Source organism: Oculina patagonica, chromosome 1 (genome assembly GCF_052425735.1).
Source record: "Oculina patagonica isolate OP01 chromosome 1, crgOcupat, whole genome shotgun sequence".
Lineage (NCBI taxonomy): Eukaryota > Metazoa > Cnidaria > Anthozoa > Scleractinia > Oculinidae > Oculina > Oculina patagonica.
Window position 1 is genome coordinate 45,538,030 of NC_135758.1, and position 26,612 is coordinate 45,564,641.

The 26,612-nt window shown below is 41.1% G+C and overlaps 1 protein-coding gene across 1 annotated transcript; it reads right to left on the reverse strand.

Moving 5' to 3' along the window:
* Positions 1-779: 779 nt before the first annotated feature.
* On the reverse strand, positions 780-26,612 carry LOC144633629 (sacsin-like). Its single transcript, XM_078492472.1, has 7 exons — positions 26,512-26,612; positions 19,287-19,434; positions 15,878-16,883; positions 14,783-15,357; positions 2,537-13,713; positions 2,022-2,301; positions 780-1,275 (listed from the first exon to the last, which is right to left on the reverse strand). Exons 2-7 carry the CDS (start codon positions 19,402-19,404, stop codon positions 1,253-1,255), a joined length of 13,179 nt encoding a protein of 4,392 aa, XP_078348598.1. The 5' UTR covers positions 19,405-19,434; positions 26,512-26,612; the 3' UTR covers positions 780-1,252.

Consider the following 26,612-nt stretch of genomic DNA (forward strand, 5'->3'; position numbering starts at 1 on the left):
CTGGTGTACTAGTGTCAATTAGTCTTTATATTTAATCTTTAATCGATAATATTTGACTCTAAGATGAACACAGCTTTAGTTTGGAGACTTGACAAGGGAAGTGAGCCTGCGCCTCTTTCGTTCCTTCTCGAGACAGAAAGAAGACCGATTTCTAGAGAGTGCTGTTGAAATTGATTCAACCTGCTCCCTTACTCTGTTAACAGTTCAATTTACCTTAATTTCAAACTCTTTGTCGCGAACGTAAATACTGGAGAACACAATTCTCGAGCCTGTTGCACAACTAAAGTTTCAAGGTACGCGTGAATTAGCCCAAGATGCTCAAGTCGCATCCACATAAAGAAAAAACTAACAAACAAGCGACAAGCCATAAGTCGCCCCCAGTTGCACAAAATATGATCAGCTGAACCCTATTTTTCTTTTTCTCGATACTGCTTGTTTTCTTCACTTTGGCCATTTTCGTCCCCATAGCCGCTATGCACAAGAAACAAGTGGCTCTGGGGACACATGATTTGATTGGGTAAATTTTTAAAAAAGGAAATTTAAAACTAGCAAAACAATTTAACCGTTTTAAAATCCTTTTGGCGTAAGGGATTTTAAAACGGTTGATTTGATTGGCTAGATTTTTTTTTCTACCCAATCAAATCATGTCCCCAGAGCCACTCGTTTTTCGTGCCTTTCGCTCTGCCGGTTAGGAGGGACAAGTGGCTCTGGGGACGAGGATGCACTTTGGCGAGTGAAAAGCACTAGAAGACTAAAATTAAACACTAAAAAGTGTTTAATTACGTTTTATTGTACTTTAGTTTTCAATCATATTTCTAATTTTCTTACAAAACATTTTTCAATGACCAAGAAATGGTTAGAAAATAGACTTGAAATAAGTTACAATTACAATAAATTAACTTACAGATGTACTCGTATGAATCAATGAGTGTACACCTGAATTAACCAGGTCTGAATCCACTTGCTTGCAAAACGAGCGTTGTCACGTTGTTTGAAGTAATTTCCACTTATCTTTAAATGTTAGTTAGCTAAGAAAACGCAACGGATGGTTTAATCTAGGGAATATTGACCCGGATGACAAACAGTCTTCCTGACGGACCCAAGTTGAACCCTTTAAACGAATCTCGAGTAAAACTCAAACTACCAACTAACATAAACGTATGCAGGGAATGTGATTTTCTTTTTCTTTTCATCTTGAAATAATTGCTGCAGCCTGCATCTTGTCTCCATACACTCCTGTAGGACGCTTGTTTCATTTCTCCGATGTGGTAGCACCTGTAGGAACCGCATAAAACGTAACAAAAATTCAGTTTCATGACAACATAAATCAAACCAGTTCTCACAGATTAGTTTGTTCCTGAGTGAATGACCGCAAAACGGCCTGTAAAGTGAAAAACGTTATTTTCACGTTTATTCACTACACTTCAGTCTCAACACTATGCAAACACACTCGGGTTTCACTTGATTGTACAGCGTAATGGCTAAGTTGATTTTACTTTTCAGCGCACTTTTCACTTCAATAACGTGTTACTGGCAAAACAGTGAAAAATAAATTCCGATTTCAATGTGCGATCACTTTGTGCAGTCGGTGGCTTGGTTCTTTGTCCTATGGAAACCTTTGTCAGTCCCCATTTCACTAACCTACGTCAAAAAAGGTTCACATTGTTCTTTGCCTCCCAATGAAATTTCCGTTGCACCAATACTTCACGCACGGACCGTCTAAGATGAGCCTTTATACGTCGACCATTTTGTTATAACCAGTATTTCTACGCGCGCAGCCGGAAATTATTTATTCAAATGGCGCCATAAAGACCAACGTCGAAACTACTAACCAACCAATCAATCACAAATCCAGCTTTCTCCTGGAACTCAACAAAAATGAATATCTGTTCCCTTACTTAGTTACAGCCCAGCCATAAAAAGCACTAACTAGAACCTTCGGACGACAGAACCATGTCAGGAAAATTCCGACACCTTTCCTTGAAGGTTCCCGCTCATTTGCCCGTTATTTTAACACAAACCTGAAAAAACTCGGCCTCTCACTCGTTCTACAATCTTCTTGGCTATCCCTAAGGCCTCTTGCGCCATCTGGGCGGAGTACACGTCATGTGGGATATGAGGATAGCACATGCTGTCCGGATAGCGCATTCGTGCTGAATCACCAATTAGGCTTTCCAGTTGACCAGCCAAATCTGTTAAATCGGGATCACTCAAACTTAAAGAATTCTCGACCAGGTTGTGAATGTTCATCTTTTTGGCATCTACCATATACTGCGCAGCCTTCAGAGCCTTCTCTGCTGCCTGTCAAGATATATTACAGGGATGTATTCATGCATGTGCCAAGAACTTTATACACCTTATTCATAACAAGCTATTATGTCATCCATATCCAACAGTATCGTACCTTATCCGTATCGTAAACGTCTTCTAAGTGAAACACAATGAGACCTATACCCATTGCTCGTCGACATATAAATTTTAGTTCATCAATGCAAGCCAGAAGTTTACTTCTTAAAATCGAGAATAAAAATGTTACCTGGTGGCATTTAAAACATGCCCACTCGTAAGAAGGTTTGTTGAACGCAATTTCGTCTGCACCAGCTACAAGGTCAGCTTCAGCTTGTCTAAACCAGCGCCTGGCCTCTCCTGGTTGGGAGTTCACCTTGCAGAAACTTGGAGGAACATTGTGCCATGACTTCTGATCCGTTGTGCCTCCCCAAGACCCATACTGTTGGGAAAAGCGCATTCGGTATTCTTCACGCTGTGAGCCATGTTCTCTGGCACGTGCTCCCCAGGAAACAAAGAAATCGTCGTAAACGCTCCCCAGTCTACAAATCTCACTCTGTATGTGCTGAAATACCTGTGTGCAAAATTCTTCATTGCCCTTGTTCTTGTCAGGATGCCACCGTAGAAAGAGCCGCTTTACAATTTGCCTTCTTTGTACTTCTTCTTGCCTCCATGCATCCTCTAGCAGGTCGGAGATCTCACTAAAGACCACTTGTCTTGTCTCGTTTGTTGAGCGTTGTGTTTGCTGGTCAGATATTTCTTTAACTCGATGAAATTTGTACAAGTCGGCAGCAACCACAACTGGTTCTTTGTTATGCCCGATATTGATTCTGTACATCTTCGTTGGTAGATGTTCTGAATCTTCATTTATCATCTCCTCAATGATAACAGCGTAGATGTACGTTGCAACTCCATCCTCCAGGTGCAGACTTGGGTCATCCAGCTGGTATCCTACATATTCTTCAGGTTCAAATTCTTCAAAGGCGTCATTCAGCAGATGATGGTCTTCGATTGGAATAAACGAACCTGGCTCCGGAAAGATATCCATTTCTACTGCTTTGTAGGTGTCATCTTGTCGAATTCCCATATTATCCAACAAGGACCAAATCTTGCTGAGAGGACAACGCAACATCTCAGGAATTAACACCGCCTTCTTCCCAAGAAGCTCTCCATACATTTCTGCAATCACGTTGGAAACCAAAGAAACGGCCGAAAAGGGTTCGTCCATTTCTGTTACGGCGTTGATGTAGACTCTCCACATCTCCTTGCCAGACACCAAAAGCCGCTGTTGGAAGAATGGTACTTCTGCTTCACTTCCTGGAATGAAGTTCCCATTGTAAAAAAGTGACGTTTTGAGATTTTTCACTGCACATAGATCGATGCTGCGAAGACTACACTCGATGTTTGCAATCACTTCTTCATCGAAATCTTCCTCCTGAGAGTTTACATCTCGAATCAGTCTTGCAATCCCACAACCAAACTGACCGGAAGAAATCTGTTGTCTTAATATGTTGACTGTTCCATCCGTCACTGTCTCGGTATTCTCTGGATTACTGAGTTGTTCTTTCACCACAGAGGATAGCATTCTTGGCTGTACACCTTCAGGTAATTTCATCATCAGCTCTTTATAGTTCATCATGGCAGACTTGCAACTGATATCCATCATGCTGAGTTCCAGCACACATGGTTGGGTAAGTCCCCGGATACGACTTACGTATGCAGGTTGATCAACAAATATCAGATCAGCTGACTTCTGCAAAGTGACAGGGATTGTGTTTAGTGGCGAATTTGGAGAGCTGCCATGTCCTGGACACACCGCTGGCAGGTACAGCTTGGAAATAGTAGCTCCTTCTTCAGGATGCTCCTGCAATCTTTCAAAGAATCCTTTCACCGCTTTGCAGCAAAGGCTTACCTCGTTTGGGTGTAGTTTGACATTCAGGCAATTCTTGTGCAACATCGCCAAAACCATTGCATAATGAGCAGGTCTAACAGATCTGGAGCAGCCTAGGTACTCAAACAAAAGCTGAAACTTGCCAAATTCTGGAGGAACTCTGTAAAGATATGGCTTAATCTCCAGATCTTCATAAAGCTCGAGGACCGCTTGCCTAGGCAAAACGAATTTCTTTCCTCCCTCAACCAAAATACAGCATGCTGTTTGAAGACGTTTCTTCAATACACTGTTTTTGATCGCATTTCGTTGTAGAAATGTGTAAATACGCTCCATGACCCCCATTATCGTGTGGCACTGTTCCGGTGAGACACTTTCTCTCTTGCTGTTGCTTTGAAGTTGAGAGCAAATAGTTATGCAGTGATCAACTACAACATCTACTGAAGGGTCCTCCACAATTTGAAGCTGGGCGACAAAACACTTACAGTGGTCGACAATGTGGATATCGGGAGGGCAACCAAGCTTGTCACGATTACACGTTGGATCTGCCCACTTTGGAAGCAAAGGTGCTTTTGTCCAAACAACATCTTCATGATCAGAGCAAACTGATCCTTTATAGGCAATGAAGGGAGTTATACCATCTTTCTCTTTCACAAATGGAGGACAAATTTCTTGCAATGGTCGGCGAACAGGATCTGCGGCCACAAAGGGGATGCCACACACAATCTGTAGAAGACCTCCATTCAGGACATTTTTTCGAGAGAAAAGATGCTTGACAAGAACTTCAGACTTCTTGCGTGTATTCTCAGTTTGCGCCGTAGCAGCTTCATGTGCCACTTGTTTGGCAAATCTCTGAAAATGGTCAGAAGACACCGTGTGAACCAGGCCTATCTCTTTCAAAAACGATAGCCATTCGTCTGAGGCGAAAGACTCTGGTGGGAACTTGTCATCTGTTAAAAGCAATTTGAAAACATCGTTTCGAGGGTCGTAGAAACTGGACGCTGTCATTAACTTGCCGTCCTTTGTTGGAATGAATTCAACTGTCTTCAAGTGGTGCAACAGTCTCTCTTCATCAACATCTCTCTTTCTCTTTTCTCCACCAGTCAAAAACACCAATTGCCGAATATATCCAAGGTGAACCAGCCTTCCCTCTTGACTGAAATACTGAAAGCATTTCAAGACAAACTTACGATAGGCTTCCACACAAGATACCCGTTTAACCTCCAAGAACTCATAAAGGCCAGTCAGGCTTGGATGAGACTTTAAGAACAAACAACCCAGTCTGGATTCAACAACATTTAGATCCAGTGTAGGAAATTCTTCAGGCAGGATGTAGCCCTTCCTACTCTCGAGTCGTGCAGTGCCACCACTTGCTGTTGTATAGAACGGTAATTGTCTCAAGGGTTCTCTGTGCACATCTGTGAGACTTTGTCGGTTGTCACTAAAGTACTCCAAAACTTTAAGGAAATCTGAGGACTTCAACTTGTCTTCAGGGGAGCGAAGATTCATCTCCAGCTTCTGGTCAAGTGCCATAAGGAGGAAGGTGGGCGATTTCAGAGTAGCTACGAGATTACGTACAAAATCGTACGAATCCTTTTGGAAGGGAGATGTTGTGCTTGTCAGTACATCTAAGTTGAGCTCCGGTAAGCCCAAACTTCTTAGAATCTCAATCAACTTTGGACTTGGTATACCGCTTTCAGCAAGGTCGACAACACACTTTGCTTTATCAAGGGGCACCAAGACATGCTCTAAGACTGTTTGCGTGTTGTCCAGAGTCTTCAAAGTACAAGAATTGTGTGGACCTCCCCCTTGGGTTGTCTTAGTCGCTGGTAGAAGGCACCATCCAGAAAGCGGCGAGAGAAGTTGAGTAATAACGGATTTTGACTCTTCACTTTCCTCTGGTCTCCTTACAGCATCTCTGCCAATCTCTTGTAAGAACCTCCATACCTTGTTTATCCAGCAGCGATTAGGTAAGATGGTGGGTGGGTTGTCTGGACGCCATTCCACGAAAACATCTTCACCGTAAAAATTTGGAGGCAGGGTTTCATACAGGTAAGAAGCGAAAATTTCCACATCCAAAGGTCGGAAAACAGAAGCATTTCCGCAATCCACATCTTCAAAAATGTTCTCATGAAGTTCATTGTGGACAAAAATGGACGGAGAATATGGCAAAATATCTGTATAGTGACTCAGACATCGTGGTTTACTCGTACTAAATGTACGCAAGAAGTTGTCTTGGGTTAGAAGTAATGGAAGTCCTTCCAGATTCTCGACAAATCGTTCAGCATCTTTGCAATACTTAAGGACTCTAATCACTCGTTTGGAATTCTTGAATGGTGTCTTGTCAACAGAGCATGGAATCTGTCCGATGTTACAAAGTGAATCAGGATCGCTGAAGGACTTGTAGAAATCCATAACGGCAGAAGGCGCAATGCAGCAAACATCCACCCCGGCTTTCCTCAGCGAATTGAAGATGTCCACTGAAAATGCTACAAGGTTGAAGCCCGTTTCGATCAGGGTTTCTACAAACCTTGACTTTTCTTCATTTCTCCTGCTCTTGTTCTCCTGATCGTCATTACTTTCTGGTTCACCTCTTTGGCATGGAGCAGCGAAACAACCTTCCTTTTTTAGATTGCTGAAGTATGTTTTATCCTTGCCCGTTCCAGTCGGAGGGAACCATGTTACTTCAGCAGAGTCCCTCACGCCACAAGTAGAACTTTTCACGGATGGAATCAACCGCATTTCTTTGTTGCTCATTCCTTTGTAGACCGCTTCAACCAGTATCTTGCAATGGGGATCTTTAGCAGAATACTTCGGAAAATATTCTTCATAGGCACGTAATCGTTTGAATATCGTACCTTTGCTGCAACTAGGACTACCAGGTGTTGTATAATCCTGCATCATTGGCAATTGGAGAAAACCACGCACTTCTTCCAAAAGTGTCAGGTAGCATAACGCAATGACATCACTTAACAAAGCGGTGTTCCAATCACTCTTATAGCCGCCAGCTTCGTCTCTCCATAAACTTCGTCTTGCCTCATGGTCCAATGCAAAGTGTCCATTGATGTGAACTGGCAAATCTGTTTCAAAAGGAAGTGGAAGAAAACAGTATACTTTCTTTTTCCTGCTTGCTCGAGCTTGCTCGCCTTTTCCTGCTTGCTTGAGCTTGCTCGTCTTTTCCTTCTTGCTTGGGCTTTTGCTCTCTAGAAGGCAGGCAACACCTCCACGAGGTAGCAGCACTAACTGGTGCTCCTTAAAGGCATCCACAATACTATCTTCCACTGACGTCTCAAAGCCTACCCGTTGGACAACAAACCACTTTTCCTCCCTGCCACAGTTGTCTCTCAACGTCATGATATAGCTACACTTGGTGACATTGATGCTGGTGGGTAGGAAGTTGTCCTTCTCTTTAGCTTGAATTCCTAACTCTTTGATACAGTCAGCAAATGCTTGCCTTTTCTCATCGTCTTCGTGGGACATCAGCACTTCAACAGAGTAAGTATTGACTACGTTACCACTTGGTTCGTCGATCGTGCAAAGGCTTATTCTCTTCACGTTGTTCAGGAAGAGCAGAACCTCGAACAATTCCTTCTTCAGATCTTCCATCATCACATTTAATTTCTTCACCGTTACTGGGGCTGATGATATGTTGGATACTTCTGCCATCTTCTCAGACCTTAAGGGAAACCTGAATATGGTTGCATTCCGCATTGGGAAATGATCCTCTAGATAACAAGGGAAGACATCTGGGAACTTTTGTTTCAGCATCTTGATGTCTCTGAACATTCTGCCCGGTTCTTTGTCACTTGCGTTCGGAACATATCTGCAGTTAGGGTCAAAAACGCACAAAACATCCCCAATTTCGTCACTCCTCGACCTAAACGATGGTACATCAGTCAGGTGGTAAACGGCATTGAAGCCAACGCCATACTGGCCAGTTGTGTTACTATCATCTCCCTTACTACCCTCGCCAAGGTTTTGCACACCTTTGATATCAGCTTCGGTGAATGGGCTATTGTTGTAAACACACAATGCAGGACCTTGAAGTGGCTTCCAGCTGTCTTCGAACACTTTTTCATCAGCATGGTGCCTGGGGTCTTGAATGAAGCAAATTTCAGTTGCTTCTGCGTCATCTGCATTTTGAAGAAGTTCTTTCAAAAGTTCTTTCTCGCATGGGTACGCTGTCAGAATCCGTTTAAGACGATTTGTCAGTTTCTCTCTTTGCCCAAAGGGAATCCCAACTTCGTGGTTTTGCAGGGCTTCTTGTCTTCGAGTTTTAACACCCAAACCGTCGCACGTTGGCCAAGGAATTTTCTCATTGACAAAATGTACGCCTCTATCATCCGGCATCCATGGACAATCTTTCATACATAGCTCAGGCACTGGTCGCATCACGTCTCTAGAATCGGGAAGATAGACAGGTCCCCAATGACTTGAAGGATCACCACTTGATTTTTCCAATGTCTCCCCAAGTTGGATTGCCAAATTAACAGATACTTCCTTTGTTTTCTTATCAAGTGGCATCTCCCGAAATTGTTTCTTTACTTGCTGAAGACTTGAAATGTAATCCTTCTCCTCAAACTGCTCTTTAACACCTGCATGTTTCATGACTTTCCAAAACGCATCAGCTAAGTCTTCTGGTAGCTTGTAAAGGTACGGGGAACAGTCCTTCTTCATTTCCAAAGCTACGCGATTTGCGGAGAGAAATCTTCTTCCGATGAGAATGAATCTTTTGTCAAGTAAAACTTCTTTGACCTGCTGATGGTTTCTGGCCATGGCTTTCTGAAAAAAGGAATACGCCGCTAAGCAAATGCGCTTTACTTCATCATAACTGTTACGATTCAGGGAATCGATATTGGAAGCGATGGCGTCTTCGAGTTGCTTTAACACATGATTTACAGTAACATCTTGTCTTTCAAACTTCAATAACTCTTTCACATTTTTGGACACGTCGAAGGCAACAAGCGGCTCGGTACAACACACTAAGTTCTTCTTTTCCTTCAGAAAAGCATCTTTAGGTGCCAGTAGAAACTTTCTTCTTCCTTGAAATTCGTCGCCTTTCCAGGTAAGAGGGAAGTTCTTTGGTCTCTGGAGAACGGGCAGAAATTTAGCCTCTAGAAGACGTGCACAAATGGAATTTGAGGGGCCTTTATCATCGCTCTTCATTTTCGCTTCTATAAATGGAATTAACACCTCCACACGCTTGACGGCTGCCTTACTGTCGACTTCGTTTACTCTTCCAATGCTTTCTGCTCTTTCTGCAATCTCTTTCCAAGGAAGACAATTGGACGCCATTCCCAACTGCTCAAGTTTGGCAAGTCGTTGAGGATTGCAAAAAGTATCATTGCTGCCAAAAGGAAACCTGCCATCGGCAGCACAAAATAGAGAGGAGGCTTCTCTGTTTGGGTTAACAAGTTGGCCTGGACACTTAAGAGTGCTTCCACTTGGTGATGCTGGAATGCAGGCATGCCGCATTATCAAATCATCGAAATCTGACCTGCTGTTATCCAGGACATGTAGCACCAGTACATCTCTCAAGTCTGAACGAACTTGCAAAATGTTTGGAAAGAAAAGCTCACGGAAAAATCGACTCTTATCATAGATCCGAGTCTTTATTACATCCCACAGACCACAAGCGATAAAAGACTGGAATACATCAGCTGGTAAGTCGATGACCACTTCGTTTTCTGCCGCCAACTTCTTGAAAATAGCAAATGAAGCATCTCCTACTTGCGGCTCCATGCGGAATTTTGGATCAAGAAAAACTACTCGACCAATGTCAACCCACACACGTCCATCTGAGAAAAGAGCATAATCTCCACTGGCTAGTTGTGTATAGAATGACGTCAAGATAGGGCTGCAGCCTCGATGTACTTTATCAACCTTTGGCCACAATGAATGGAACTTGTACGAGCCATCATCAGGAGCAAATGACTTCAAATCCTCGAGAAGACCAAAATATGCAGACACAATGGTATCTTGCATGAGAACATTGTTCCAGTCCGCTCCCTGACAGTTTTTGTCATCTGCAAGTTTTTCCTGCAAGCAGCGTCTGTTGGCAGCTACTGCGAAAGCTCCATTAATGTGCAAAGGTAGACCACTATGGATTGGAAGCGGAAGGTAACAAAAGATAGTGCCACTGTGATTGGGTTCCTCTGGTTCTTCCACAACAGGTAAAGGCAAAAATTTGTTACTTCTGGTTGGCACCAGCTGAACAGCTACTCCTCCTGATGGAACGCAATTAACATCATTCCTTGCAAACTGCACCGCCTGTCCATTGCCCATTGAGGACACGATGAGCCAGGTTACACGCTCTTGACCAAAACACTTGCCGACATCAAAGAAATTCACACCCACCCTGGTTAAAGTACAATGAATGTCGACTCTGATCGAGGTTTCGGGAGATTTACTTGGGTTGCCTTCTGGATATTTGTTTGGATCCCTTGAATCCCTTGTGAACTTGGATGATGCTTGAAGAAAGTTAAATTGCTTCAGGAAACTCTGCTGAGCTACATTCAATTTCTCTGCGGCAACGGGTAACGTGATGGGAAAAGACATCTCTCGAAGCGTTCCTCCTTGTGGAATAGATTTGCAGACTTCAAACATTAATAATGGCTTTGGATCTTGAGTTGACAATTTTGACAGAGTGTAGATTCCAACGCGAAAAACATTCTGCGTGAACAGAAGCAACGAGTGCGCCTTGTGTAGAAGCATTTGTAAAAGTTCTCGCATCTCCTGATCATCATAACAAAGTTTCTTAATCTCACTTTTCATGGCTTGCTCTCTCGTTCTCAACGGAAATCGAAAAAGTGTCCCATCAAATGAGTTGTCGTCCTTGTCTAGATGCAAATCACAGCCAAAGATGCCATTGAATGGTTTGAACTGGTTTGAAAATTTCCGAAGGTTCTTTACATCTTTGTTGACGTCGATCTTCATTCCTGGCTTTCCCTTGTTTCTTACGGCCTTGCCAAGGTACGACATGTGAGGATCCAAGATCACAAAATAGTTCTGACTTAACAACATGGGTACATCTGTCAGATTGTACACTGAATTAAAGCCAAGTCCAAACCTGCCAATCTTTTCAGTGTTGTGCACTTTGGTTGCTTCGTTCAGCTTTGTGATGTTCACAAAGTCTTCATCTTTAAATACGGCATCGTTGTAGACCCACAACGCAGGACCTTGGCAATGTCTCATGCCTTCGTTAAACAAACAGGTCAAAGCATCCTCGTTGGTTCTTTCATCATATAGGAATCTAACTTCAGTGCCACCGGCATCATCTGCATTTTGAATGAGCTCTTTGAGTACAGCAAATCCATCTGTATACTCCTCCAGAAGCTGGCTAAGTCGAGTGGTAAGTTTTTCTTCTTGCCCAAACTCTTCTCCTATGGACAGCTCATCGGCATCCAGCATTCGATTAGTGAGGGTTGGAACACCCAAACGTTCAGCAACAATATTGGGAACAATGGGGTGGACATAAAAATAGTCGACATCTTCATCGTCTCCTCTCTTCAGCCATTCACGTTCACAGTACATACAGTGTTCAACTGGTTCGAGCTTTACATGTGAGTTGCCTTCAATATGAATAGGAAGAAGAATCTTTGCTTGAAGCTCGGTCGACAATTCCTTACTAACCATCACATTCAGGATGTTGACAGTTAACTGGAGGTCGTGCTCCACCTCTGATGCACTGAACTGGACACTTCTGTTGTCGTGCTTCTCTTTGATCATGCCAAGGACTTGCACAAGAACAGCTGGATCACTTTCTTCTCTCATACCAAAATGGTGGAACAGATCTGAATGTTTCATCATTTCAGATGGAAGAGAGCATATGTAGGGTGTGAGATCAATGAGTGGCTTGCTGGAAAGCACATGGTTAGGTGAGGAAAAGCCATCTCCATTCCATATCCAGTCAGTCACCTCGATAGAGGCAAATGCTTGAGCCACAGCAGCGTACTTTGCATGGTTCAGAAACGAGTAAATTTCATCTACCATGACCATGTAAAACGGTTTCTCTTCTTTGGAGTAACATCTGGTCACAGTTTTGAACTGCTTTACAACGTCAACAACATCTGGTTGATTTTGCCATCCAAAATACTTGGAAACTTCATTTGATGGCTCTACCTCTACGACAGGCATGACTGATCCAATCAGATTAACCAACTGGTGGCTCTTCACTTCATCTGGCCTGAAAAAGTACCTCTCTTCTGTGTCTCCTGTTTCCCACCAAGGAAGAGATTGGGGGTAGTTAGGAGGCACCTTTTGCAATCTTGGCACCCATTGACAGCTGTTTAGTAATCGTCCAAGTGGTTGCCCATTGATTGGTTCCTGCAGTTTTTGGGGATTGTCATCAAGATACTGTAAAATTGCTTTCGACTTCTGTACTGCAGTTGAATGTCGAGTGAGCATGGTAACTACCTTGGCACTTTGGTACAGACCGTTTCCAGTGATGTTGTGCTCACTTTTCATTCCGAGTTCTTCCAACACGACGAGGACAGCAGGGGTGGTGTAGAGTGCACCAGCTGGAAAGATATTTTGGCCCACAAATATTTTCCTCAGAATGTCACTTCTTGGGTCAAAGACGTCCAACGGCCTCACACGACCTCTATGCTTGGAGACAAATGACAAGGCTTGCAAACTCTGCTTGAAAGTAGGATTTCTATGAACGTCACTTGCAAAGCGCTCCAGCACATAGGCCATCAACTGATCAATCTGCTTTTCAGAATATTTTCCTTGTTTGATATCTGGAAACACCATTTGGCAGAGCAATTCAGTGGGCGTTAGACTTTTGACCTCTAAGAAACGTGCCAAAGATTTGGAATCATCCTGGGACGCATCAATAAGTTCATGTCGTGGAGCTACTGGAAGAGGCTCGTCAGGCGCTGCATACAGACCATCTCCTGCTGACACAAACTTCTTTGACAACGTCTCAAAAACCGGAAGGGAATGCAAAAGATAAAACTCCTCATTCCGTAGGGACGATGGGCGGACATTGGCAAGGAAAGATCTCAAAAGCTGCTTCCCTTCTGGCGACACTTCTCTTTGTAGGATTTCCACAAGTTTTCCAACTGCTACCTTGGACGAGGAGACCACCATTGCTTTCAAAACACCTTGTACGGACGGTGGATTAACAACTGAGCCCAGCACAGCAGGGTGTTGGCTGATAAAAGTGGGAAATTCACTCATGATGATCAGGCCAAGCTTCCTTAAGACATTCGTCAATGCGTCACTGAGACAATCATCATTAAGACATTTCACAACTACTCTGGAGGGATAGCAAAGTCTTGCCAAGGCTATAGGTGTTTGCGACATGCTGAGTGGAATCAGGGGTAGTTTACAAAGGGTCACAATGCTCTCTTTCGAAACAAAGTGTTTCTGTAGATATCTCCACAGGTCCTTTATCCACTCCCTCGGAGGATGGTTGCGGTTACTGTCATCAGGGTACCACAGAACAGTGTCATATCTCTTCCAGTTGGACGGGAGTCCATACCAGAGAAAGGCGGCCACGACTTCTTCATTAAGGAATCGTAATTGTGTGCGCCCTACGGTATCAAATAAGAAATGGTAATGTTTAGAAAAAGATGCGAAAACCTATAATTGACGTTTCCTACGAAAGCCTTTCGCCAATTTTCCCAAACAAACACCTGAGGCTTGAAACGCCTTCTTTCCTATTTCACCTCAGTGATTAATTCACTTTTTGGAATACCATTAACAACGTATTAGTCGTTTGGTCTTCAAGGGAAAATCTTAAACTTCGGCCTTTCTGTATTTTCCTTTGCTATCTCGCTCAGTCAATACAGCAAGGCCTTAGTTTGAAATGTTCCCATAAAGACCTCACTCTCGGTTAATTAGTAGTTCTTAGCAATTTCATTTTCATTAGAAACTAATTGTTTTACTTTCCTGCTGTCTTTGTACAGTATTTTTTTTTAAATGCTACGAGATTCATGATAGTACGATTATCAGTTGAGTGAGGCATGAAGGAAGTTTGGTGATGGTGTTTTTACATCAAAACGACATTGTTGTCAAGGGCAACTTGCTGCGTTAGTAATAGTATATTGTCGATCACACGAAACCATCTAACTGACCGCCATTGCCTTTTTACGCAACAAGGACTTCTCGGGAAACAGAGCAGTTCTTTGATTGGCTAATTTCGATCCAAAATGGCGTAAGTTTTAACTGAACAATTTTTGATTGGCTAATTTCGATCCAAAATGGTGTTAGTTTTATTTGAAGCGCCAAATATTCTTCATTTCAATTCGCAAGTTATTCTGTTTGCACTTGAGAAAGAAAAGTAATATTTAAAGCCCCAAGCCAACTGGCTCATCGCAGGGTTTACCCCCCAGCAAAGGCACTATAAGAGTTAAGTGTATTGCTCAAAAACACAAGTTAGTGACCCCAACCAGGCTTGATCTCGAACCGTTTCATATGGAGTCTGACACGCTAACCATTGGGCCATTGTGCCACCCATGGAGCTGCTAGAAAATTCTTGGAGTTGGAAGACCATTATTGGTTTGACTAGACTCTATGTAAGAAGGTGAACTCTATCTGTTGCTTAGTAAAATTACATGTCAAAGTTCTTAGACAGGAAATCAGGCAGCCTACACAACCTACCCTGTAAAGCTGCAGCTTTGAGGTTATCAAGAATGTCTTCATCAACACTTTTATCCAAAAATCGGTGATGTAGAGCTGGGAACAGGTTTTGTGGATGTTCCGGCGAGTCAATGAAAATGCTGGTTGCACGGTTTCCAAATTCAGCAAATGTCCCATTGGCGAGTGGTAGGAGCTGCAATCCATAAAGGTCTGAGAAGTGACGGTCACGAAGACAACAGCGCAGTAGAAGCAGCTTCTCTTTCCTGCGAAGATTCGTATAGCTTGAAGGCACTTGCCTTAATAAATGTCTAACCATATAAGGTGTCAGTTCTTTTCTACAAGATCCGTAGACGTCAATAGCATTGAGAACGTGACTGGGTACAGTGACAACTGGCACATTAGCTGAAAGCAGTACTCGCAGGAGCAGGTCTTTCTCTCTGTCTTCTGGTAATCGATGAAAGATGGCTTCATTCACTGTCAGCCATTTCCCACTTTGTGCTCTGGTGTGAATAACTTTCTCAGTCAGGAGCAGTTTAAACAAAGGTTTCTCAAGCCTCTTCCACTTGTGGTCTATGCTGCTAATATCTGGCCATGCTCTGACAAAGACAAAAATACAAATTAATGAAGCTACTAATGCCAAGCTATCAAAAACGTACGTTGCTTTGTTTGCCTTTGTACACAATGACATTTACGTACTTAGAGCAATTATGACAGCAGCAATTCGCCTTGCTTGGCCTGGTATCTAGGTGAGTCACCACCAGCAATAAAACAAGCAACATTTTCTTAAAGGCAACGACCATTTAGTTAGCAAAACAACATCGAATGCTTATCACTGAGCAATGACGGGCAAACAACACAGATGAACAATTTTCTTTTGTTACTTGATGGAAAGAGACTTTTTAAAATAATGTTTTCCTCCTCTTTGTGATACAAATAAATTGCTTTTGTTGTTGTTGACAACTCCACTGTAAAAAGCATTCAAGCAAAATCAAATATTCGGCATACAAAATACTTTTTGGCAATTGTTATTTAAAAAGGTAGTAAGGTACTTATGGTGGCAGTTGCAGTTGACGAAGTTGCCATCAACATGGATTAGGACATATCAGGTTCACTTACTTGTAGATGGCTTCCAGTGGTATGTTAAAGGGTCTCATGTTAATGGCGGCCATTATCATCTTGACGTACGCTCTGGGTAAAGCCTCCCCCAGGAGACAATTATTCCACAACAAGGCCTTGTCAGTAAGCACACGACCTGCCCTCTCCTCATCTACTTGATATGCACTTGGCATCTTTACATGACATCTGTTCTGACTCAAAGCAAAGAAGCCATTAATATGTACTGGCAGACCGGTCAAGGTTGTCTTTTGTACTGGTAATGGTAGGAAGCAAAATACATGGCCTTGGATGTCAGGTGTTAACTGCTGTGGATCGGTTGGCAATGGCATTGCTACACTTACTGTGGGCAGGTAGCTAAGTTCCTTGTCTGTGATTAGCTTTTTGAACTCTGAAGAAACTTCTTCACCACAAAAGTAGTTGGTAACAAGGAAAGAATGCTGCTTGACCCCTTCATTATTGTTTGAGTCAAAGTTTATGACCTCTATGGTAATCGGGTAGGTCACTGTGATAGATTCTGAATTTAGTTTCCTCTGTGTGATCTTCTCGCGAAACTCTTTCCTCTTATTCCGAACTGTCATAACGTTATCATCAGCAACCTTCACTTGAAAGATTCGTCTAGGTTTAGACTCCGATTCTTCTCTGACATAAAGCTCAATACATTCTACATGTGTAAGAAACAAAAGCATCAAGTGAGGGTAAGCCTTAAAGCTTTCAAACAGGGCGTCCATCTTCTCAGGAAAGCACAGTGTCTGTGACAGCTCAGAGGGTTTGGTGCGCAGTGGAAACCGAAACAGTGTCCCATTGTAGAATCCCTGTGAGAACACATCATTTGTGCAGTCGAATACTCCATTGTAAGGAAGGAACTGATCCCGAATGTCTGCTATGACTGAACAGTCTTCCTTTAGGTTCCAGTATTTTCCTGTTCTTCTGTGTCGTCTGTCAGAAAAGTACACTCCATGTGGATCGATAATCCCAATCTGTGAACCACTGAGAATACTTGGCAAATCTAAAAGAAAACATCAAAACACTGAAAAAAGGCACTAAAAACCGAAACTGGTATTAAAACAAATTCTGCAAACGACTATAATAAACTTTTGTTAACTTTGCGCAGCTTTTATCTTCCTTTTGAAGGAAACGTCTCTTTCTTCGGATAAACTTGTTGGAGGTTTCCACTGATAAACCTTTGTTATTGCAACTTTTACTCTTCCATTTCAGTTTGACTTCTCTTTACGTCATGTTGTCATAATAAATTAGGGTTTGAAATCATGGTTAGTGTTCAGTGCTATTGTTAATTAAGGTGGCTCGATCGGATTTTTGAGTGTCGATACCTTTCAACTTTGAGCAACTTGTACGCCACCGTAAACAATCCGACTAAAAATCGATCAGTATAGCTGTACTAAAGAAAGATGAAAGTTTCGAATGAGATAAGTTTCATCGAAATCGGAGTAACCATAGCAACATAATGACGTCACCACCCATTTTACACGAGACCGATTTTCTTGTAATAGAGGGATAATTTTGAAAAAAGGCTTCTAGATCTTGGACTTGACATAGTTTTCTCAAGGTCTGCAAAATTTGAAGAATTTCTATGAGAGCGTTTTCGAGAAAATTTTGGATGAAGTTTTCAGGTGCTAAAACACAACAAAAACAAAGCAGTCTTAAAACATTATTGAGAAAACGTTCACCAGGCCCGATCAAGTAACATTTTGGCCTTAAGTGAATCTTGTACTGTCCAATTACCTTGGGAGAAAATCTCAGAGAAATCGTTTCATTTGATTTCTTGAAACATCGGCTTGAATATGAACTGGCATGAAGTGTTATTTCGCTCTTTTATCGAAAAAGGGCCTTCGCTTACTAAAATGATCGCAAAATAAAAAGCGCTCGATAGAATTTTTTTAAACTTGGCAGTCAAAAAGAAAAATAAGTTTGTAATGAAATGTCTGATTTTCAAAATAATTGAAACATTCTTAGGCGGTTAATTTAAAGCCTTAATTCGGGTAAACATTGCGCTGTTTTTCACCCTACATCGGATCGCTGCCTCATTATAAGTCTCTATTGTGTCGTGCCCCGTGCATTTGTAAATTTCAGCATATCTTGAATATGTATAACAGCTGCTTGTTTTCCGAAAACTGCACAGAAACAAGCTAATTTAACAAGCCAAAATACAATAACAACGAAGAATAGGCTAGTAAAGCACTTGTATTATCTTCAGTCTCCTAATAGTTTTAAGGCCAAGGCAGAATTGTCATAAAAATCTCCAGTAATAAATAATTAGTGATTCATGATCTACTGGAATTTACAAATGCACGCGGCTTGAGACAATGGAGACAGATAATGAGGCAGCGATCCGATGTAGGGTGAAAAACAGCGCAATGTTTACCTGAATTAAGGCTTTATATTAACTGCCTTAAAATGTTTCAATTATTTTGAAAATCAGACATTTCATTACAAACTTATTCTTCTTTTTGACTGCCAAGTTTAAAAAAATTCTATCGAGCGCTTTTTATTTTGCGATCATTTTAGTAAGCGAAGGCCCTTTTTCGATAAAAGAGCGAAATAACACTTCATACCAGTTCATATTCAAGCCGATGTTTCAAGAAATCAAATGAAACGATTTCTCTGAGATTTTCTTCCAAGGTAATTAGATAGTTCAAGATTAACTCAAGGCCAAAATGTTACTTGATCGGGCCTTGTAAACGTTCATCTCAGTAATGTATTAAGACTGCTTTGTTTTTGTTGTATTTTAGCACCTGAAAACTTCATCCAAAATTTTCTCGAAAACGCTCTCATAGAAATTCTTCAAATTTTGCAGACCTTGAGAAAACTATGTCAAGTCCAAGATCTAGAAGCCTTTTTTCAAAATTATCCCTCTATTACAAGAAAATCGGTCTCGTGTAAAATGGGTGGTGACGTCATTATGTTGCTATGGTTACTCCGATTTCGACGAAACTTATCTCATTCGAAACTTTCATCTTTCTTTAGTACAGCTATATTGATTGATTTTCAGTCAGATTGTTCACGGTGACATACAAGTTGCTCAAAGTTGAAAGGTATCGTCACTCAAAAATCCGATTGAGCCACCTTAACAGGCCACAGATCTTTTGTTCAAAAGGACTCTGATAATACTTGATCATGATTTCGTTCTTGCTCGTATTACTCGGAATAAACTCTTTGAAATCAGGTATTCAAGAATTTTTCTCTTCAAAGCAGATTTTAAGAGAGAGGTCAAGAAAGTTATTGCTTCTCCCAAATTCAGGTTGAGCTCAGAATCTGATTCTCCATACATGTTCAGTGAACAAGTAATCTTGACAAAAACAACCTCAAAATTCCCAAGAACAAACAATATACTGTAGAAATCCTATCCAGCAAAGTTATGCATCTTTGATAAATAGAGCTTTATATTACATACCTGTCAAATGAAATACAGACTTGAATCCCAAGCCAAACCGACCAACCTTCGTGGGATCTTCCACTTTGATACTAGACGAAACCAAACGAATCCCCTTCCAGTCTTCTTTGGTAAACATTGCATTGTTGTAGGCATAAAGAGCCGGACCCTATTTAAAGACAAGAAAGCAAATTTTGAAACAAATTCAGTTTTATTTGTAGGATAAATGTTAATCCTAACAAGAACATTGAGAAGCTTGAGAAGCTTAAAATCGGGCGCTTTGCCTTGAAAGGCAGGGTTCAGTACAGCAGAAACCACGAAGCAGTTACTTAAGTAGCACTCAGTCCGACTGTGTTTGTGTAAGTCACAGGGCTTGCATGAGCTGTATTAGTGTGCATAATATAATATCTAGAACGTTGTCGAGATTGCATTATTACTTAATGACATGATGGTTTCAATTTATAAATGTATCTCACAAAATACAAATAAACGATTGAAGTAGACGACTAGACAATGTAAAGTTTTAAGACTTAGCAAAGTGCAGTGTATTGGTAATACTGTAAGGTGCGGTTTCACCTGAAGGTCGTGTGCTTTTCGGTATTTTCCAGGCATTGCACTTTGATGGGACAGTACTACAACTGTTTACCGGGGAACTACTATTGTCAAGAAAATGATCACAACTTGTTGATGAATGATTGAACATTTGTTTCATACCATTACTGTAATAGCAATTGATGAAGGCTTTTAGTCCTGAACCAAAGTATAAGGACTGGGAAATACTGAAACCCATTATCAGCCACCTTAAACGGAAATATCTTGTTGGTGTTCAAGGAATCCAAGGAAACTTCACTCATCCCATGTATCTATGTATTGCGGTATTTTGTAATTTTTTGAGTGATTTTTGGGGATGTTTGGCAGGTGATAGTTTTTTTAAAAGAATTAGTAAAATTTAGACAACTAAGAAATATTGAAAATTTAATGTGAATTTAACATTGGAATTTGAAGTTAGAAATTGGCAGACGGACACCAAACAGTCCCGTGACATCCTGGAGTGTTTTTGCATGGGGGTCAACTGTGTGATGATGTTTCCATTTTTTTCTTCAATCCCCACTGATAAAGAACTGTTGTTGGTGTTATGTTGGTGTTATCACATGTCAAGCCTTTAACAAGGTATGAAAGAACACAAGGATTTAAATTATTCTGGTGCTCAATTTTTGCGTAACTAAAATTAATGTTACTCAAATTCCTGATGGATTCTGTCTTAAACTGTTACGAGCTTAGTATTTCCAAATTATTGCATGTCAATGTAAGGCAAGACAAGACATGCCTTGGTTCTTATGTAATTCTCTTAAAAACACATAAGATATTGACTATAATTTTGTCTGTGCTATGGCAATTCACAGTGGGGTGGTCTTGATGTGTCTTTAACTTGTAGACTGGACTGGACTAGTAAAACGCGGACTAGTAAAACGCGGACTTGTAAAACGCCTCTAGACACTTCGAATTCCTTGGCCACAATCATCTTACGGCTCTCTTCAATACATAATGTCTCAAAAAAACAGTAACCTCAGAAAGAAGTCAGAAGCAAATAAGGTCGAAAGACCGAATTTGAACATATAACGGCAAATGTTCTAATGTCACGAACGTAGGAGTCGTGTAGGCCCGTCACCTTTATTTACCACATACTGCCCCCAAAATAAAACAGTACCCTCAGAAAGAAGTCAGAAGCAAATAAGGTCGAAAGACCGAATTTAAACATTTAACGGCAAATATAATATTCTAATGTCACGAACGTAAGAGTCGTGTAGGCCCGTCACCTTTATTTACGATTGACTGTTGATTTCTGGACGGGCCCCGTTCTACCTCGTGCGAGCAATACAAACGACTGCACTCAACAGACGTCAAGTAGTGGAAAGAAAGAAACATATGCACACAACTCATAGCATCAATCCCGTTGTTTTAGTAGGGGTTTGCAGAACGAACATGTGCTATACTGCAAAAACATCTCCACGCTAAAACAGACCATAGAGTGCTCAAAAAAGCTAGAAATATGCCGTCGAAGAAACACACAAGAGCTTCAAACAAATTGTTTCGCTGGCTAAACCGTTTAGTTTTATCCGATTTACAAGCGCTTGTTTTACAAGTCCGCGTTCTACAAGTCCGTGCTTAACAAGCCCTCGTTTTACAAGTCCGCGTTTTACAAGTCCGCGTTTTACTAGTCCTCGTTTTACAAGTCCGCGTTTTACTAGCCCGCGTTTTACTAGTCCGCCTTTTACAAGTCCGCGTTTTACCTGAGTCCGCGTTTTACTAGTCCGCGTTTTACAAGTCCGCGTTTTACTAGTCCGCGTTTTACTAGTCCAGTCCAGTCCTCGAAATACAGTATGCCAAAACTCCCCGCCCTCTAAAGATAAGTCCTTGACGGTTCTTGTCGTTTTTCGGTGCCTATTCATCTTCGGCATCTTTCTCATCCACCTCTCGTTCTGTCCTGTGTCTGTTATCACACGAAAGAAAAGCTGATTCTCAAAAAATCTGCCACAAAAGGAAATTGACAAAAACAATATGAAAACCTTATATCGAAAGTTTCTTATTCTAAAATTTTATCATACGTCTTAATTCAGAGCTACAAAAAAGTTCCTCCTTTTGAGTTATTGATACTGTTCTTACAGTACCCTCTTTCCACTAGCGAAATTTTACAAAATTCCTTCGCGGCGAAAAGGTAGCGCGAATCCAGAACAGACTCCAATCGAGAGTGGGTTAATTCTAGATTACTATTAATTAACTATTACAACATTCATTTTTAAAATAGTTTCCCAAGCCGACTAAGCTAACTAAACGTCGAGTGTATCTTTCAGTAAACAAAACATGCCGTTATGACGCCGGAAATCCAGCTCACGCATACTATACTCCGTGACTCACGCAAACCTCCGACTTACGTGCTACTACAGTCATTCCTTTCTAAACATTTTTTTTTGACCACCACCGTACCTTTCTACCCAAAAAACTCATGAAACCGCCCGGTTTTAACCTGTTTTAACCTTTCAAAAATTAGAGCGTTCGAAACTAAATAAGATCCGTAATCACAAACAACATACAGCCGTTTACCAGCACTCTTTAAAACTCCTGAAACCCTTCAAAATCAGGCAAAATAAATCTTTGAAATAACCTTTATCAATGTTTCTTATTTTTTATTCAGTTCTATAAAATGCCTTTCATACACTACTGTCAAACAAAAATTTCAATTTCCTCAAAGTTTCAAGACAAAAGAATAACAAATATTTCGTGCACAATGTAATTTGATTAAGCCAATATTATCACGTCTAAAAATACTTCAAGCAATTCAGTGAAAACCCGTTTTTTTTTCGTATCAACGAAAACTACTTTCGAATAATCAATACATGGAAATAACAATAAGATCAAAAGGAAGAAAGGAACCTTTCTAATTATTTGAAGACTTTCAAAGCCGTGATATTATGCATCCAATCCGCGATAAAATTTAATTACAACAAAATCCAAGTTCTCATTTTGAATTCCATTTTTTTCAGTTGATACCTTTATCCAACTTGTGAAAAATTCTATTCAAGTTCCTATTAATACTGTACATTCCCAATGTTTTGCTCAGGTCTTCAGAAGCGTCTTACTAACCAAATCTAAAATAATTCCAAAACATGCTGTACAAACATTCTACTCTTTGTGACAAACGACTTGACGACCAATTGTTCAGAAATGAAAATCGACACAGTTCTTGCTAAATAAAAAAAAAGTTTTACGGCGGAGTCAGGCTCAAAAAATATACCGCAAGATCACACCCCCATTCATAGTCAGAAACCAGCAAACCATCTAGTTTGCTAAAAAAAACACTGCGTGACATCAATGACGTTACCTTTTTCATTTACAAAAATAACTTTAACTTGTCAAAGTAAGTGCAATTTCACAATGGTGAATATCAGTACAGTATGGGGCCCAGTTCTCGGCCACTTTGTGTTTAACGCGTTTTTCACACTCCAGTTGAATCAAAAGAAAAAGGTATTTCCTTCAAACGATAGACTGATTCATGTGCTTTAAGTATCTTGAGTTTGATCGTTCAATTCGATATAGAAAGCTCACACGTCGAGTTTACGCGGAGGTAGGTGAATTTGCATTCCCGAAAAAGTTGTTTGTTTACGGCTCCAAATTCATGGATGTAGTTAAATTCGTATTTTATCCAAAAGCCCCCACCATACGAGCTAATTTTTGGCATGTGAAACGTAGAATAATTCAGCTTTCTGCTTTAGTTAACTTTTCGTTGAACCGTTGTATTTTTTGGTCTTAATTTACTTCGAAATTTTTTCTTGCGACGTTTGCGTATTTGCCAGTTCTCGGCCACCCTGCTCGCTATCACAGCTTAGCGCTTGGTTTTTAATATAATTTCATCTGCTGCTGCCAGAATGAAAGAAATAAATGTTTTAAAAATAAAGTTCAATCTTATCTCTAAGTTTTGAGCTGACTCTTGTCTTGTCTATTATTTCTACAACACCTAAATCTTTCAAGACCTTTTCACTGCAAAATAAACCATCTAAATGCACGGGTCACACAATGCGGTTTTGCCAGAGCCTGCACATAGGCAACTAGGCGCGTTAAAATCCTTCTTTTCTAAAGTAAAACAAAGCATCATAAAAATAATTTGGGATCGATATAGTATAAATAGGTTTACAGAGTGATTTTATGACTGTGAAAATTAATTGAGCATTTTTTTACAGATAATTACGCACAAGCTTTTTAGTGGCCGAGAACTGGGCCAAGGTGGCCGAGAACTGGGCCCACAAATGGAGCTTTTATTTTTATTATTGCTCGGGCAAATTAATTTTTGACCGGTCGAAAGCTTTACACCAAAAAGCTGAATAATGTAGCTAGCTCTGGGAGAAATTTCAAGTTCCTGCGGTTCTTCTGAGGTAAGAAATACAAGTTTACGTCAAAAGTGGCCGAGAACTGGGCCAAGGTGGCCGAGAACTGGGCCCACAAATGGAGCTTTTATTTTTATTATTGCTCGGGCAAATTAATTTTTGACCGGTCGATAGCTTTACACCAAAAAGCTGAATAATGTAGCTAGCTCTGGGAGAAATTTCAAGTTCCTGCGGTTCTTCTGAGGTAAGAAATACAAGTTTACGTCAAAAGTGGCCGAGAACTGGGCCCCATACTGTACTTTGCCCCGTAAGCTTTTTTCTCTGTCCTTCCGCCGAAGCAAAAAAACACAACCTGATTACACATTAACCCAAAAGTCGACCAAGTGTGCCTGCAACGATTTCCTGTCAAAACTAAAATGAAAACCATTGCGGTATGCGTCACCCGTAGCGGTTTTGTAGCAACCCCAAGCTATCCCCGTCTTTTTGGCCGCGCCAGGAGACTACGCTCTAGGACGACTAAAGGGTAAACTATAAATCGGCCACGCCCGATTAATAATTTCATTGTGTTCCTTGAATAAGAGAAAAGGCTAAAGTATTGCCTTTTTCCTTGTTTTTACCTTTGTTTGTTTGTTTGTTTTCATTTGTAAGTAAGCATGTACATTCCAGCATCCACTAATGGACACTTCCTGCAGGCAGACACAGTTCCCATAAGTGGACAGTCAGTCATTGTCTTAGCCACAAACAGTAGGTTATGGATTTTACAGTACTGAACGAGATGTAATATATTAAACATGACGGGCAATATTTCAGACACATCTTCTCGATTGAAACCAATGATTAGCGGTATTATTCCCTTTGTTCTTAATTGATGAATTATTAGACAAGTTTGAGATGGTTGTTTGCAAAACAACTGAGCAGAGCAAAGTTCTTGAGAAAAAGAGGGGCATAACTACAAAAGAGGCAGGAGTACTGAAGAGGCATGATGGCCTAATGGTTAGTGTGCTGGACACTGGATCAAGCAGACTGGGTTTTTGCCCTGGCCAGGGTCAGCATTTTACTCTTGCCCTGGCCAGGGTCAGTGTTTTACTCTTGAGCAAGACACTTTACTCTCACTGCATTTCTCCAGCCAGGTGAATAAAAGGGTACTGGCGACTTTCAAGCTGGGGGTTAACCCCAGCATCAAATAAAGAATGTAAAAGGGAGGGCTAATACAGGGGGTAATTAAGGGGGTGGGGATAAAGAAGAGGTAACAGAGCAGGGTATCATAGAGGGGGTTGTTAAAAAAAAGAGGGGTAACAGAGAAGGGGTAATAAAGAGGGAGTAATAGAGAGCGGGTAATTGAGAGAGTGTGACAGAGAGGGGTAATAAAGAGGGGGTAATTAAGAGGGTGGTAATAAAAAAGAGGTAATAGAGCAGGGCGTAATGCAGGGGGTGGTAAAAACAGGGTTATAATAAATAAGGGGGATTATTGAGAGGGGGTAATAGAGAGGGAGTAGTGGGGCTTAGGAGAAAAATTGAGCTTTATTGAGCTTACACATACATGTATCAGTATATTTAGCATCTTGGGATTGAAGATAAGAAAAAGATCAAGCCCATTGGCCCATTAGGTCAAAGCCTATCCCTGTCTCTATTCCCCACCGGATTGGATGCTAGTCCATCCAAGGGTTACCCCCAGCATTAAATTTGTCAGTACCCATTTACACCTTTGCAGAGAAAGGCACTGCTAGAGTAAAATGTATTGTCCAAGAACACAATGCAGTGCTCCGGCCAGTCTGGGCTCGAACTTGGACCACTCAATCCAGAATAGAGTATAACTAACCATTAGGCAACCCCATAACCCTGGGGGCACTCAAAAAAGTGTTATACGGGGAGGCTCCGCCTGAGGTCCAACTCCTTACCCCTTTATATACCATTTTGACAGAAAAAGCACCCCTTTTATATACCTTTTTTAGAAAAAAGGTACCTCTTTCATATACCTACACGACACGACATATACCAGTACTTAAAACAGGACGTTTTCTTGGCATTTTTATGTAGCACTTAATAAATTAAGACGATACAGCCATAAGTTACGTCTATTCGAAATATATGATTTAAACGCCTTTTTAAATATCTCAATGACAGAATTTCCTACAATTTCATATACCTTAACTTGTGAAATCACTACCTTTTAATATACCAGAAGCCTGAAAAAGGTACCCCTTTAGGGCAGAGCCTCCCCGTATAGGCCATTATAGGGAATAGCCCACCCCCCTTGGGCCCATTACTAGACATATAAAGTAAACCTATAATCAAATTCTCCCAAACTAAGTGAAACAATAGAGAGATATGGGATAATTGACATTGCAGTGTATCTGCGTGTGTACCTGAAACTGAGCAAGCTCATCATCATAAAGATGTGCTGTTCCATAGGTGTGTTTGTCATAAAGAAACTTGTTGTCACTGGCACCTGCATCCTCAGCATTTT